Source organism: Monomorium pharaonis, unplaced genomic scaffold (assembly GCF_013373865.1).
Source record: "Monomorium pharaonis isolate MP-MQ-018 unplaced genomic scaffold, ASM1337386v2 scaffold_37, whole genome shotgun sequence".
Classification (NCBI taxonomy): domain Eukaryota; kingdom Metazoa; phylum Arthropoda; class Insecta; order Hymenoptera; family Formicidae; genus Monomorium; species Monomorium pharaonis.
Window position 1 is genome coordinate 37,713 of NW_023415659.1, and position 16,226 is coordinate 53,938.

The 16,226-nt window shown below is 32.7% G+C and overlaps 1 protein-coding gene, 1 long non-coding RNA gene and 1 pseudogene across 2 annotated transcripts; 1 reads left to right on the top strand and 2 right to left on the bottom strand.

Annotated features, from left to right (window-relative positions):
• Window positions 1–3,178: 3,178 nt before the first annotated feature.
• On the top strand, window positions 3,179–9,768 carry LOC118648314 (annotated as a pseudogene).
• A 250-nt stretch (window positions 9,769–10,018) lies between these two features.
• LOC118648320 (probable 18S rRNA (guanine-N(7))-methyltransferase) lies at window positions 10,019–12,331 on the bottom strand. Its single transcript, XM_036294649.1, is given in 6 exon segments — window positions 10,019–10,270; window positions 10,386–10,479; window positions 10,482–10,811; window positions 11,228–11,406; window positions 11,512–11,549; window positions 11,662–12,331. Coding segments are annotated over 6 exon segments (825 nt in total). The 5' UTR covers window positions 11,701–12,331; the 3' UTR covers window positions 10,019–10,125.
• A 1,851-nt stretch (window positions 12,332–14,182) lies between these two features.
• Window positions 14,183–16,224, bottom strand: LOC118648317. The gene is made up of 2 exons (XR_004965238.1): window positions 15,340–16,224; window positions 14,183–14,853 (listed from the first exon to the last, which is right to left on the bottom strand). It is a non-coding gene; the product is annotated as an uncharacterized LOC118648317 (long non-coding RNA).
• Between the last annotated feature and the right edge of the window lie 2 nt (window positions 16,225–16,226).

Genomic DNA, 16,226 nt, shown 5'->3' on the forward strand with positions numbered 1-16,226 from the left:
TGTTCGCATATATAGAAAAAGTAATAAGACTATTGAAAAAATCAACAGAAAACATAACTTTTACATTGTTTTTTTTACAAAAGTAAAATTATGATTAATTATATTATTTTATATACCTAATATAATTATATTTTATATATAATAATTATTTTTATGTGTATATTATTACTATATATTACAATACCTGGAATAATTTACATCCAGAAAATAAAGTTCAGTCAATTTTTTTTTATTTTTCAAACATTTCTTCTTGGTTTTTTAAAAATTTGAGTAAATCTAAATATATCAAAACTTAAATATTGTTTAACTTAATTGGTATTTGTTTGTTTAAGAATCTACTACAAATTAACCTATGCTCTGTGATTACTAAGCACAACAATCGTAATATATAATTCTATGCAATTAATAATAGTAACTTTAAGTAGAGTATAGAAATCATTTTAAGTGATTGCTTTTAGATATACAAAAATTAAATTAACTTACCTTATTCCCATGAAAAATGTTATATAAACGTAAAAATTAAAAATAATTTTGTACAAAAACTGCTATATGACCATCTTAGCAAATTTATGGGTCATTGTTTATCAGTCAAAATTGAAAAATTAGTTATAATTTTAAGATTTATTGACATCGATTGTTTTGAATAATAATGTATAAATTAAATCTCGATAGTGCTGTTTATGATTAAAAATTTTATTGCAACTTATGATCTTCGTTGACATAGGTTTCTTTATTTGTCAGCACTTTGATTTCACAATTGTACATACTTTCAATGAAAACAGAGGTGTGGGGACGAAAAAGACTTATCTACGCACGAGATAATTTGATTAATTAAATATTGAGAGGGACTATTTCGATTCCGTCAAACTTAGCTCCGGTCATTTTCTAACGACAGCGAAGTGTAACGCTGGAGGGACGCGATCTCCGAACAGCGTGAATGATACGGGAGGGCACGAATGATGAACGTCGGGGGTGCGGAGACCGATTAGAGGTACGGCGTTCGGATGGTTTTTGGATCTCTTGACGGGTGCATAGATGGTTCCCACTGCTCCAAGGGGAAATCCACTTCATGATGGGAATCCAATATTTCCGAGCGATATAAAAGTAGGTAGTCCATCGTCCACGGCTGTCAGTTGCAGCTATTCCGCCGGCGTCCTCTATCCTCATCACGCCACATGAGTCTCTGTTTTTCTCCGTTCTCTCTCTTTCTCTTTTTTGTGTCTGTCCTATCTCTCTCTCTCTCTCTCTCTTCTCTCTCTCTCTCTCCTCTCCTCTCTTTCTCTCTCTCTCTCTCTTCTCTGCTCTTTATACCATTACCCTTTCTCCTCTCGTTCGCTCCTAGATCTCATGTTCTCCGTCCTTCGCACTCCATTTGATTCCGGAGCCTGTCTCTCGAAGACGACGGAGAACCATTTTTAGTTTAGACCTAATACAGCAGTGCCATGGATTCGGCTTTAGATACGCAATTGATAAACAGATTGCCGATTTCAAGGTGATACGAAACTACGATGATATGCCGTGACGTTTAAAAGAATTATTTTGATCACTTACGGAAGCGATGTAAATTTTTTGTCATCTATATATTTAATACTAAACAATATCAAAGCGTTTTGAGTTATGCTAATTATTTTTAATTTATTGTTATGAATTTATACTTTATAAAAAAAAAAAAAAATAAAAAAAAAAACCAGATAAGCAATAATAAATCACAATTGGAAGTGCTGGAATCAAAACTAACTGAGCTGGTGCTTCGCGAAAATAACGCCTTTCGACAATTTCACTATCGCCTCGATTGAATCGAGAGCGGTTCAGGTTCGAAGCGGATAGACGGAGTTCTACGGCTTAGGAGCGCGGCTTGATACAGAATTCAATTCCCGGGGCGTGGAATGGTCGACAAGGTGGCGGGGCAGTATAAAATCACTATGTGAGACGCAGGGGGTGGCACCCAGAAAAGCTGGACGCCTGGAGAGAGGGCGTGAGTGCTCGGCACTGCCTTCCCCGGCCGTATTGGGGAAGGAACGGGCTAGGTGGGGGTGGGACGTGTGGGATCGGCTGCCAGGGACTCACCGTGTGTGTTGCTGGGTAATTGATTTCTTTGATACCACCCGCGCCAAAGGGAACATTGTAGATGCTTGCCTGCGTACGTACGTAGCGCTGAAGGAAGGGACTAACGCTTCCTCTCCCTTTCTCTCTTCTCTCTCTTTTTCTTTCCTCCTCTCGCCCGTTTCACCCTCATAGGAGCGACAGGGTAAAGAGAGGAGGATTCCTCCCTAGGATATAGAATGTAGAAGGGGGTAGAATTGAGGATGGTGGGGATCTACAGTCCTTCGGCGTCGCTGATATCTCTGCGCGGACAAGGCCCTCTCCCTACCCTTCAATCTCTCCCGACGGATGACCAATAACCACAACCGTCGGTTCTCTCTCTCTAATGGAGTTTTACCGATAAAAAATTCAGTCTCTTTTCTTCCTTTTTCCCGCGGACGGTTTCTAACCGTCCTCCGCTACTTTACTACTACCAGCGAACACTTACGCCCATTCGCCCCGCCGACGACCCCACATTCTCTAGCACCTTCCAAAACGCTGCCTATGGAGCGAGCTTTCTCGCGACATCCTCCCGAGTTACGATGGTGACCGTTGCATTTGACTGGAGGATCTGACGGACATCGAACGGATAAACCCATCCGTCGCCGAGAAAAACGCTCCCGACAATTACATTGTACATGCTAATAACATGTCAGTGCAAACAATAACGTAAAGTTTACCAACACATTTTGCATATATGATATGATCTAATCATTTCTATTTGATTGATTTGTTGTACAAAAATTTCATTAAATTTTATAGGCAAGAAAATGTACTATAACACAATCATTTGAAGTATCTTCGAATTACCTAAATAATACCATGTGAAAGGAAATCTGAATAGATCGGTGTTAGAAGTAAGATCAAGATATTTTCGCAGGACCACTGTACGTATATAGATAACAGGTGGCTCAAAAGGTTTTGCGGATTCGTGCGTCGTCGTCTTGTAAGACTGCAAAGTGACACCGAATGTTGCGAGAACTGGCAGTTTGGTCGTTGAACGCCGTAGTGCGGGGTCTGTTAGTTAGTTCGGCAACAGCGGCGGGAATTCGAGCTTATCGTATGCTGACGGTATGCTATCGATTGTCGTGATATAATGCTAGCCACGCAATATGAGCGACCATGGGGTTGTTCGTGCCGAGTACTCGGCATCGAAGAACCCGCTATGTGTCTCATATGTGCGTCGGGCTAGGCATTATATCACGGAACAAATCGATACATACGTCAGATACGATAGAGCTCGAATTCCGTCCGCGTTGCCGAACTAAGCAACGACCCCGCACACTTGCGTTCAACGACCACAAAAAACTGCCTAGTTCTCATACATTTCGGTGTCACTTGCAATCTTACAAGACGACCGACAACAACCCCCAAAACCGTTTGAGCCACCTGTTCTCTTATATACCGTACAGGGTCTGCGAAAATCTCTTGATCTCTACTTCTAAACACGATTATTCAGATTTCCTTTCACAGGTATTATTTATGAATTTAAGATACTCTAAAATTATTGTTATATTATATTTATCGTGGCTATAAAACTTTATAAGGATTTTTACAAACAAATCAATCAAATAGAAATGATTATATCATATCATAATATTCAAAAATGTGTTGGTAAACATTACGTTTATTGTTTGCATACATGTATTGCATGTACACTGTAATTGCGGGAGCGTTTTCTCGGCGCGGATTGTTTTATCCGTTACGATGTTTTTTTTTTTTTTTCCGTGCGTATCCTCCCAGTCAAATGCAACGGTCACATCGTAACTCGGGAGGATGTCGCGAAGAAAGCTTCGACTCCATAGGCGCGTTTGGCAGGTGCTAGAGAATAGTGGGGTCCGTCCGGTTCGGGCGCGAATGGGCGTAGGTGTCGTGGTTTGTAGTAAGCGCGAGGACAACGGTAGAAGAAAAGACAGAACCGTTCCGCGGGACAAAGGAGAAAGCGGTGCATTTGTATCGGGAAAAAAACTCCATTAGAGAAGAGAGAAGCGACGGTGTTTGTTATTGGTCATCCTCGGGGCGAACAGATGGAAGGGTTAAGGTTAGAGGGCCTTGTCCCGGCGCGAGCTATCCATCGATCCGAAGGATGTGATCCGCCACCATCCGCAATTCGACCACTTCTTACCTTCTATATCCTAGGGAGGATCCTCCTCTCTTTACCCAGTGTTCGGTCTCCTATGAGGTGATGACACGGGCGAGAGGAGGAAGAAAAACGAGACGAGAGAGAGAAAGGGCGAGAAGCGTTTCGTCCCTTCCTTCAGCCTCTACGTCGTAGTCCGCAGGCAAGCATCTACAAGTTCCTTTTGGGAGGGCTGGTATCAAAGAAGAAATCAATTACCCAGCAACCACACACGTGAGTCTGCAGCCGAATCCACACGGTTCCCACCCAACCTAGCCGTTCCTCTTCCCCCATACGGATGCAGGCCGAGCACTCCCCGCCCACTCTCTCCAGGCGTTCCATCTTTTCTGGAGTTGCCACCCCTTGCGTCTCAATATTTTATTTTATTACTGCCCGCCCCTTGTACGACCATTCCACGGCCCCGGGATGGAATCTTTATCAAGCCGCTCTCCTAACGTAGAACCTCCGTCTATCCGCTTCGACCGTACGCGCTCTCGATTCAAATTCGAGGCGATATTGACTTGTCGAAAGCGTTTATTTTCGCGAAAGCACCAGCTCAGTTAATTAGTTTTGATTCCACAAGTTCCAATTGTGATTTATTATTGCTTATTTCGTTTTTTTTTTTTTTTTTTTTTAATAAATTACTACATCATAAACAATAAATTTAATATCATAATATATCATAACTCAAAAACGCTTTGATTATTGTTATTATTAAAATATAGATGACAAAAACTATTACCTGCTCTCCGTAATTGATCCCATCATATTCTTTTCAACGTCACGGCTATCAATCGTAGTTTCGTGCTACACTTGACATCGGCATTCTGTTTTAATCAAATTGCGTATCTAAAGCCGAATTCTCATGCACTGCATGCGGATCGTCTAAACTAAAAATGGTTCTCCGTCTGTCCTTGAGAGACAGGCTCCGGAATAAATGGATTGCGAAGGCCGGAGAACAGTGAGATCTAGAGAGAACGAAGAGGAGACCAAGGTTAATTGTTATAAGAGCAGAGAGAGAGAGAGAGTGCGATGGGGAGCAGAGAAGAGAGCCCCCGACGACGAGGAGAGACGCGGAGATGAGAGATGAGAGTGAGAGGAGAGCAGAGAGAGAGACCGGAGGGATGATCGGAGAGAGAGAGAGAGATAGGACAGACAAACAAAAAGAGAAAGAAGAGAGGAACGGAGGAAAAAACCAGCCGCATCAATGTTGGGCGTGGGCGGATAGAGGACGGCCGTCGAATAGCCTCAACTGGACAGCACGTGGACGAGGAACCTACTTTTATATCGCTCGGGAAATATTAATGGGATTTCCCATCATGAAGGTGGATTTCCTTGCGCGAGCCAGTGGACATCGATGCACCCCGTTCAAGAGGATCCACCCCCATCGACGCCGTATCCTCTATCGGTCTCCCGCACCCCCGGACGTTCCTCCTTCGTGCCCTCCCTACTCATTCACTGTTCGGAGCTCGCGTTCCTCCCGCGTTTACACTTCGCTGCGTTAGAAACAGACGGAAGCTTAAGTTGACAAGGATCGAAATAGTCTATCAATTAATTTAATTAATCAAATTTCTGTGTAATAAAGGGCGTTTCTTCCCCTCCACCCTCTGTGATTTTACCTGTATGTCCAATTGCTGAAATTCAAAGTGCTGACAAATTAAAGAAAAACTATTCAACGCAGTATAAGTTGCAATAAACATTTTTTAAATCATTAAACCGACTTTAACTCGAGATTTAAATGTATACAGTATTATTCAAAAAATCGTGTCAATTTAAATCTTAAAATTTATAGCTAATTTTATCAATTTGTGATAACAATGCATACATTTCTTAAGTTTCATAGAGCAGTTTTTTTTTGTACAAAATTATTTAATTTTACGTTTATTAATACATTTCATGGGAGGGGAGAATAAAGTTAATTAATTTTGATTATGTTAAAAAGCAATCACTTAAAATTGATTTCTTACTCTACTTAAAGTTACTATTATTAATTGCATAGATATTATATATTATCGATTGTTCTGCTTATTAATCACAGAGCATAGGTTAATTTATGTAGATTTCTTAAACAACAAATACCAATTAAGTTAAACAATATTTAAGTTTTATATATTTAGATTTACTCAAATTTTTAAAAACCAAGAAGAAATGTTTTAAAAAATAAAAAAATATGACTGAACTTTATTTTCTGGATGTAAAATTATTCCAGTATTTTAATATATATGTAATAATATACACATAAAAAATAATTATTATATATAAAATATATTATATGTAATGGTATATAAAATATATAATTAATCATAATTTTACTTTTTGTAAAAAAAACAATGTAAAAGTTATTTTTCTTGTTATTTTTTCAATTAGTCTTATTACTTTTTCTATATATGCGAACAGAAATTATACAGATAAAAGAAACTATTACAATTAATGAAGCTGTTAGCTTTTTGATAACTTTAAATATCAAAAAAAGTTCAAAAGAATTTGGCGTTTCAAAGAGAACTTCAAATTTCACAACTTCGAATTTCAAAGGTTCTAAAGTTTGAAGTTTCAAAGTTGAAGTTTACTCCAAAATTACAAATTTTTTTGAACCTTCAAATATTCGAAATTATTAAAAGATAATCACCAAAATATTTATATATTTTTATAAGAAAATGTTTTATTTTTTATAATTTATTATTATAATACAGACTATTATTATTACGCATTAGAGCCATCTCACCGCATACTGGTTATTTCTCAAAAAATATAATAGCAGTCGGTATAAAAAAAATAAGAGCAAAATTATCTAATATTGCTAAAAGTTTAGAAATATTAATTAATTTTTAGAATGGTTATCCAAATAATTTAGCCTCAAAAAATTGATTTACTGAAAAAAATTAATATTATTAATTGATAATAATTAAACTTAGGACTAATTGCAAGAATTGGCTTAGAAGTTCATTATTAAAAAATACAAATTATATATATATATATATAATTAATTATTAAAATACAAATTATATATATATATATAAAATTTGTATTTTTAATAATAATACAAATATATATATATATTTGTATTAATTGTGATTAAACAAATAATTTTATGTACAAAAAAATTTATTTATATAATATTAAACTTTAATTATTCATAATTTATCATTATTTATAATTTTTGCCATTTAATTTTATAATTTAGAGTTTATCTCAATAGATAAATAACTGTACTTCCGCTGTTATCCCCTGTTCAATTAACTGTGTCTCTCTCATGATTTCTGGAATGTTTGTACAGATGGCGCAGATAAAAAAGCTTACTACTTATGTTCAGAGAAAAGTAAAATAGGGATTCTTATTATAGCTTTTGAAAGTAATGCGATCATATTAATTAAGTAATGTCACATGACAAAACACAAAAAAATTGAATTTAAATCAGAGAAACGCATATTGTAATCATTCGTGAAACAGATTGCCTACTCCCCTAAGACAACTTTTTTAAACATTTATATTCGACGAAATTTCCACGAAAATTAAATCAGCAATTATATAAACATATTTATAAAAATAAATACAAACGAGTGTTGACCTTTTGTAAAATATTGATAATTGCGCATTTAATTTTAAAATAGATCGAGTATTTCGGCAATACTGTAACTATACTCGCTTTAAATATTGTGATCGCTTTGAATATTGTTGCAAATGTGATCAAAGCACAACACATATTAATATTAAAATATAACACACACATACTTGGAAACTGTCGTTGCACTTTCCTTCCAGAAATTCCGGGCGGCAAACAGCGATGCGAGGATGAGACGTGCGAGAGCATTGCAGACTTGACTGCGGGAGCACGGAAGTTGTACGGCATACACCGATTGTATATTTCACGCGCTGTGAACACGTCTGTCACGGGACAGTCTTGCACAACAGTTTCTTACGTGTAAAATGCACTTTTGAATGTCAATCACGATTTGCGAAACGCGAAACGACATGATCACGACTCGTTCCACACCGGCCGACCGACCACAATACGAAATCTATCGAATGGCAACATTGCGATTCTCGAAGTGTCGGAACGATCGAGACATCGAGAATCGAGACGTCAACCGTGACGATTAATTTTGTTGAGGTTAGGGGATAACCACTCGAAAAATGTTGAAACAAATTTTCCGGCCATACAGAAATTTAAATCAGATTTACCGGGTAGGCACAGAAACAGTTGCTTCCTTCCTCTTCCGTTTGAATATCAGAAAAAATGATAATTTAAAAAAAGTGGTACTCTAGCTGTGTACTATTAACCTTCAATATGATTACAACTTTGTTATTTAGCTGTAATAATGTCATGTTTTTAATTACATATTAATGTCTCGTAACTTTTTTTTTCATACAGATGGGTCAAGAGAAGCTGCTGCAATATATCCCAGTGTGATACGACAACGCAACGCACGGACGTTTGTACTGCTACAGCTAAGAGAAATGGGACTTGTACAGTGCTGTCTGCTTAGAACGTCACCCAGTTATAATAAAGCCAATGCAAGAAATAGAACTGAAATTTCACAATATATTAAAAAAATTGAATATGAAAATAGTTTAAAGTCTGATCATGAATTGAAGAAAGAAAAAGAAGAGAAATCAAAGAGCGTCAGGATGATGCAGATACAGATAGAGATGCCCAAGGTGCAAACTCTACAAGACATTGAGGAAAGCTATCAAGAAGAATTAGACAGTTTCAAGTTTGCACCAACAATTACAGGTATGCATTAATCTTTTCTCCGTAAATACAAAGCACAAGATAAAATATGAAAGAATAAGGGGGGTTTATATTTATAAAAACAATACACAGTATCAAATATTCTTCTGAAAATCTCAGAAAACTTTTTACATTATATGTGATTTATATATTTATATACTTTTAATATAATCTGTATTTTTTTAGAATTTGACGAACAAAATATAACATTGTCCTTAAACCGAAAACTGGACAAAAATTTATTGTTATTAGTACAACAAAAAGTGGGTAATTCCCATTATTGGATACCTCCTCAAGGTATTCGAAAGGAAGGAGAAACCATGAGACAAGTATGTTTACAATTTTATAGTTTTACAGTTTTTTCTGTAATTAATTTTGTATGATTTCTATAACAAGAATAATCTTATAATTCTACAAAAATGATTTGATGGAAATTATTTGTTATTATATATATTAAAAATTAACTTAAATAATTACAATAAATTAAATACTTATATATATATATATATATATATATATATATAATTTTTTTTTACAGACTGCAGAGAGAGTATTACAAGACACATGTGGTGCAAAAATAAAAGTAAAATTTTATGGAAATGCACCTATCGGATTTTATAAATACAAATATCCTAAAAAACTTTGTGAGCAAGAAAGTTACGGTGCTAAAGTATTTTATTTTTTGGCAAACATATAGATGGAGATGTCACCAATGATGTAAAATATCAATGGTTGGATCATGAAGAATTTAAAAAAGTGTTACCTAATGGAGTGCAACGAAGTATTTCACAATTTATGTTATTTACTTAAAGATTAATAAAAAAAATATTAGACTAAATTCTTTCATCTATATTTGTTTATTACTGTCATAATACCTAAATATTACAAAGGATTTCTAAGATCATTTAAAAAATATGTTTACATTTATACCTAGATTATTAATTATTGCCATGATTAATTTTTATTTCTTGTAAACATTCTTTAATAAAAAATTATTTCGAGCATGCTTATGTGTTATTGAAGAAAATATTTTGTCATGTCCACATCATTTTCAAATATTTCACATTTATATAGAATCAAGAATTAGATTTTTTATAAGTTTATTTATATTATTATAAGTTTAGTTATATTATAATTATATTTATAATTAATTCAAAATTATTTAAAATAGTGTTTTATCCTAACAAAGTACATCTCAGAATCGACCGGATCTCTTTCGTCCAGTATATTTGGTAGTTTCTCTAACTTCTTTTCCTTGTCGTCGCCGCCTTTCTTTCTTTTCTAAAATCCAATCTCTGCTTTTCTTCAATGATTTACCCCTCGCTTTCTTTATGTATTCCCTGTGATAAAAATGAGCAAGAAATTAGTATTATTTTCGAAAGATAGAAATGCAATTAACGACATGTTAAAAATGATTGTATAAATTACAAAATGAAGATAATGAGAGGATCAAACCTTCTTGAATTAGCAACGGTTTGTCTATCTTCATTTTCTACACCTAGTGCTTTTGGAAGTGGAGCAGCTCCTCCAGTCATTAAAACTAAGAACATTTTTTTGCTTTTGTGCTGTTTGGATAATCAACGACCACGCCACCGTAAAATCCAGCTTTCGTTGCTTGTGATGTGATTAATTCAACCTGTTCACTGTTCTCTGGATAAAACTGTAACACTGCTCTTGCAGTCCTTGACAAGCACGCATACAACGTCGAAAAGAAACGATATAGGCGCTTCGTAGGATTGTGCGAAGCTTTGTTTGCGTAACATAACCATTGAAGGGCGGAAATACTAACGGCACCATCAAACGCACCAGCTTTAAATGGCAATCCGTGACCTATATCTCCTAGGATCAAGTCACCATCTGTTTCTCTTTCAGCAGCTACCTCTAAAAATTATATATTCATTTGATTTTATACAATATTACTCATTTGTTATATCATATAACATCATATCTCAGATACAAAGTTCTTCAAATTGTATGTTTTAAATCATTAAGGCTTTATAATATTATTTTTAATATTAATCTAGTATAACAATTTTTAATTTATTGATTATAAAGTATATTATAGAGTATAAAAGTATCATAATTATCAGAAATAAAAGTAATTCTTTATTCAGATCAAATTCTTATTAGAAGTCTCTTTTATTGCTGACAACTAAATAATTTCTGAGTTATTGAGCTATTGTATAGTAAATGAGTGATATTAATATGATATTAATACTTAAGGAACATAAGGTACTTAATGTTACATATGCTATAGAAAACAAAATATAACTATATATCATAATTAAAATACTTACTAAGCATAGCTGAAGAAATATCAACACCAATCCATACGTGTCCCTGATCCTCCAATACACTGCCACTGAGACCTGATCCACAACCAATATCCAAAAGCAAGCAACTTTCATCCTCAGGTAATAGAAGAAGTTCTATAGCACGTTCGCACATCTGCACTTGGATTTCTATCATGCGAGAGCTGTACAAACATTAATTTATTGCAAAATTACAAATAAATAAATATATATATACATATATATATATATATATATATGCCATTGGTGTAAAAATTATCTAGATATACCTTTGTGTATACTTCTTAGCTTCGGTTTCATCATAATACTGTCACAAAAAAATAGCATTAGTTTCCCCTTGATTTATTATAACGTTTTTAAATGTTTACTGATTACGAGTAAACAATAATTGCAAGTCAATCAAGCTTACTACAACTTACCACATCAGGAGGTGCCAAATGCTCTGGACGTTTGGACATTTTAAGTGCTGTATACGTCTTCTAATAGTTTTTATTTTTTATATCTATTCTAAGCTATTCCTTCTTATATCGTTTTTAAGCTATTTATTTATCCTATTATCCATATATAGATAGACAATTTAACAAATAATCTTTGATATCAAAAATATAACCTCCGATAAGTATTAGCATCTGTAAGATATTTCAGGCTTTGTATCTGCAAGACTTTCACATCAGTACTAGTATATTATTGCACTTTCAATATCATGTGATCTAGTCAATACGTTTTAATTCGTCAACCTCCAATATGTTCGATAAATCAATACTTGCCCATAAATATCTTTAATAAACGGAATAAATGGAATAAACGCACGTGTCTCGCAAACAAAACCTAACCTAATCTTTAAACAGATGGCCTAATGGCCATCTTTTTACATGACTTTTGAACGCACAAAGTTTCATCCTTTTTTTCGTCTATTAATTATATTAATAGAAGATATTAATTAGATTAGTTAATAGATAATAAATATTAATCAGATTTGAAGTGTTTTATACACAACAATAAAGTTTTTAAAATAATTAATAAATTTTGTTCTTAATACACAATTTGCAATAAATAACACTTTTCTTATATAAAACATGATTGATCGGTTTTATATATGCCTTTTCATATATTTATATATTCTAGATTTTAATCTAATCTTTTCTATACAAACAAAAACAATATTAATTTCAATTTTTTTAATTATATATTAAGCAACAAAAAGTTAATTCTATACATTTATATTAACAAATTTACTATAAGAATCAAGTTATTTATTAAATTAATTGGAGCTTAATCATTATAATGCTCACATTATAATGCTCTAACCAATTCTATACAGTAGTAGTCTATTTGCATAAATATCAAAATAATCAATTAGAATATAATTTGAATAAATAAATTTATATACAGTAGTTTACATAATAGGTTACATAGTAAATTACATAACTTAAAAAAGATATCTTTAAATAAAGTTTAAAAATGTTTTAAATCATAGTAAATATATACATAGTGTGAAATACAATGTTTATTAATTGAAATTCAATTATGACGTCACAATGTAATACTTTATTAATTATCCTTTAAAGGTAATAACAATAACCTTTCTAACAAAGCGCTATTACTTGAACTTTGATTTCCAATGCATTGTTTGAAAAATTGCTGGAGATGCGATGGATCGTTGGCATGCAGCAAAATTACCAATGCATATCTCCATATTACAGGTTCCAATTCGACAGGATATTCAACAAGTTGGGGAAATAAATCTAACAAATGGTTCCAATATTGATGGGCAATACAAGACCGCATCTCTGATAATAACCAACTCTTTGAGAATCCAACTGCCGTTCTATTATTTTTATATTTTTCAAACTTTTGCAAAAGTTTTTCTTTGTAATTTTTTCTTCTTTTTTTCTTTCCATGTTATTAATATATTTCAAAGCCTTGTCCTACAAAAAGTGCGGTAATTATTTAGTTTAGATTCTAAACTTTAAAATCATCATCTCAAATATCGAAATTATATCGATATTTTGAAATGTAACACAACATCCTAATTTCATTAACATTTTTCCATCGAATTTGCTAGAATAAATTACATACCACGTTAGACTTCGTAATTTTTTGAGCTGACGTTGAATGCGACATGGTTTCACACGAGTAAAGACCTAATCCGATGATCTGAGAGTAAAAACGGTCATCCCGTCGTAACTTAATTACGACTTACGACTCGTACACTCGTAGCCTAGGGGTGCGTTCGGAGAGACGCTATTAGCGCTATCAGCATCAGTTTATCCTTGTTCTACTTTTAATGAGTAATGAAGATGGACTGATGCTGGTAGCCAGTGGTGCAAGATCGTGCGATTTCTCGCGCACGCGCAGTTACTCACCACGCATGGAGCTGATCACATGACCATTCAGTCAGGCTCGTATATACGGGCAATTTTAATGGCACTTCTGGCGATTAACAATACACCATAAGCATTTTTATTTAAATATAAATATATAAGTATTGTATATATAAGATAATATAATATAATATGGAAAATACTAAAGACTCCAGAAGCCAAAGATTTCAGAAACCAAAGGAAATGCAAAATAATTAATCCATATGTTTGTTATTAAAATAATTTTATTTAATTTATTATTTAAGATATCTTTATTTATTTAAGATAATAAATATATTTAATTCATTTCTTAAGTTACTTATTTATTACAATTTGTATATTTTTATTAAAAATTACACAAAAAATTGTTTAATTACTTTGTTGAAATGTTTGTCATATTAATATTTTAATTATATTTTATATATGATAAATATTTATATGTAAATTGTTTTGTTATATGTATTTGTTTTGGAATATTGGTAAGGTTTTCTGCAATTTCCCTTACCCATGCAACAAATGTTGATATTCATGAAGTAAGTAGGTTGCAGACGCACTTAAACTTTATTATTAGTATTTATATGCCATATTATTTTATTGATAAAGATTTTTGTTCCATTTTTTACATTTCCTATACGTTTTTTATATGTGTGTGATTCCTAGACTTTCCTGTAAAGATCCTAATAATACCATTCTCTTCAAAAGAATACGTACGCTACTGAGTGGCTGTTCGGACTGACGTTACTGCGCGTGCGCGAGAAGTCCCACGATCTTGCACCACTGCTGGTAGCGCTAATAGCGTCTTCCCGAACGCACCCTAGGTGTTCCGTCTATCAGCGCCTCTATGTGCACATTGAACTATGTAGTCAAATGTTCACGAATCCCGTAGGTAATGTACACGACTTTTTGGATTTCTTCCGTACTATGTCCACAATTATTTAGTTCTGTTTCATGCTATATCCATAAATTTTACAATTATATGCATTTATTTTTCAAAATCTATTTTATGCAAATGTACATACATAATCGTGTTCTATAAGTGTGCATTACTGACACTGTACAGCACAAGCATTATTTTTATTTTTTCTACTTTTTTGGAAGTTATTCCGTCGTATGTATTACATAAGGTAGTTTGCCTTCAGTACAGTTTCCCTTTAAACATGCGCTCTCGAATCATCTCCAACATAATTAAATTACTAATGTTTATTATATATTATAATCGCTACCTATCCTATATGGCGAATTGAAAGACTGGAAAAACCATTATATAGCTTATTAAGTTTATTTTAAATTTAAGTATATGTATATATAGTAATTGCATGGTTTTTAAATTAATTAAGTCTTTAAGTATATTTTATTTAAAAATTAGATTTTTAGAAATCACGCAATAGACGCAAATGACATTATTCAGTGAATTAATGGAATTGATTAACACTGACAGCTCATTAGATTCTGATTTATGAACAGATAGTACTGATCAAGAGCTGCTATTATTAAATGATATGGTATTATGTATATATAAAGAATATACATAAAATATATAATGTATATGCATATATAAAATAAAATATATATATTTTATTTATTAGAATTTTATTAGAATTTATTAGAATTTTAACTAAAATTTTAAAGTTTAAATAAATAATATTAATATATATACATATATATATTAATAAAGTTGAAAATGTATTTTTTATATATATATATATATATACAGATATATATTAAAAAAACTACCTGTTATTTCTTCTCTAAAGCTCTCTCACTCGCTGTCTCCTTCTAATTACTTGCCAAACATAATTTCTCGCTCTCTTTTTCAAACTATTAATTTATCTATCTACCTATCTTTTTCCGATCAAACTTCTTTCTTTCTGAAAGATATATTTAAAAAAAAAATTTTAATTATAAATGATAATACATTTACTTTTCAAACTTTCTCTATTGTCGGTCAATGTACGCTTATGAACTATATTTTCGCTATCCTCTAAGGAAAGAATAGAGATTATTACGCGAAATGTCAAATTCTAAGATACCTAATATTATACTTTATTATTTACAGCACCTTCTACCTCTCACACTAATCTCTTTTTCTTTCTCTATCAAATTTCTTTCATTTTTCAAATACGGGAACTGGCTCGTTTTCTCTTTCTTAGTCAAATTTTGTTTCTCAAACATTTCTATTTTTCAAATACGGGGAACTGTCAAAAGTTTTTGAAAAACTGTCAAATACGACGAACTGTCAAAAGTTTGACAGTATATTAAACGACAGAGTGAAGCAAGTCACACAGCACAGACTCGTTATTTTGTCAGTGTTTGTGTTACGGAATCAAACTATATGATAAATACTTACGATTCAAATATCTAATGTTCTCGAATATCCATTGTTTAAAAAATCTCAATTTAATTCTTAGCTATTTAGTATAATTATACTTTTATCGAAATGTATTTGTACGATGTGGATTTTAAATATTCGTAAAAGTAATCTGTATTAATCTTGCTCATTTTTTTTAGATAATCAATAAACGATTGTATAAAATTTTCTAATTTTATACATAACTTATTCGAATAACAATGTGATACTATAGTAATAATAATAGCAACTTAATGGTATTGATAATACAAGT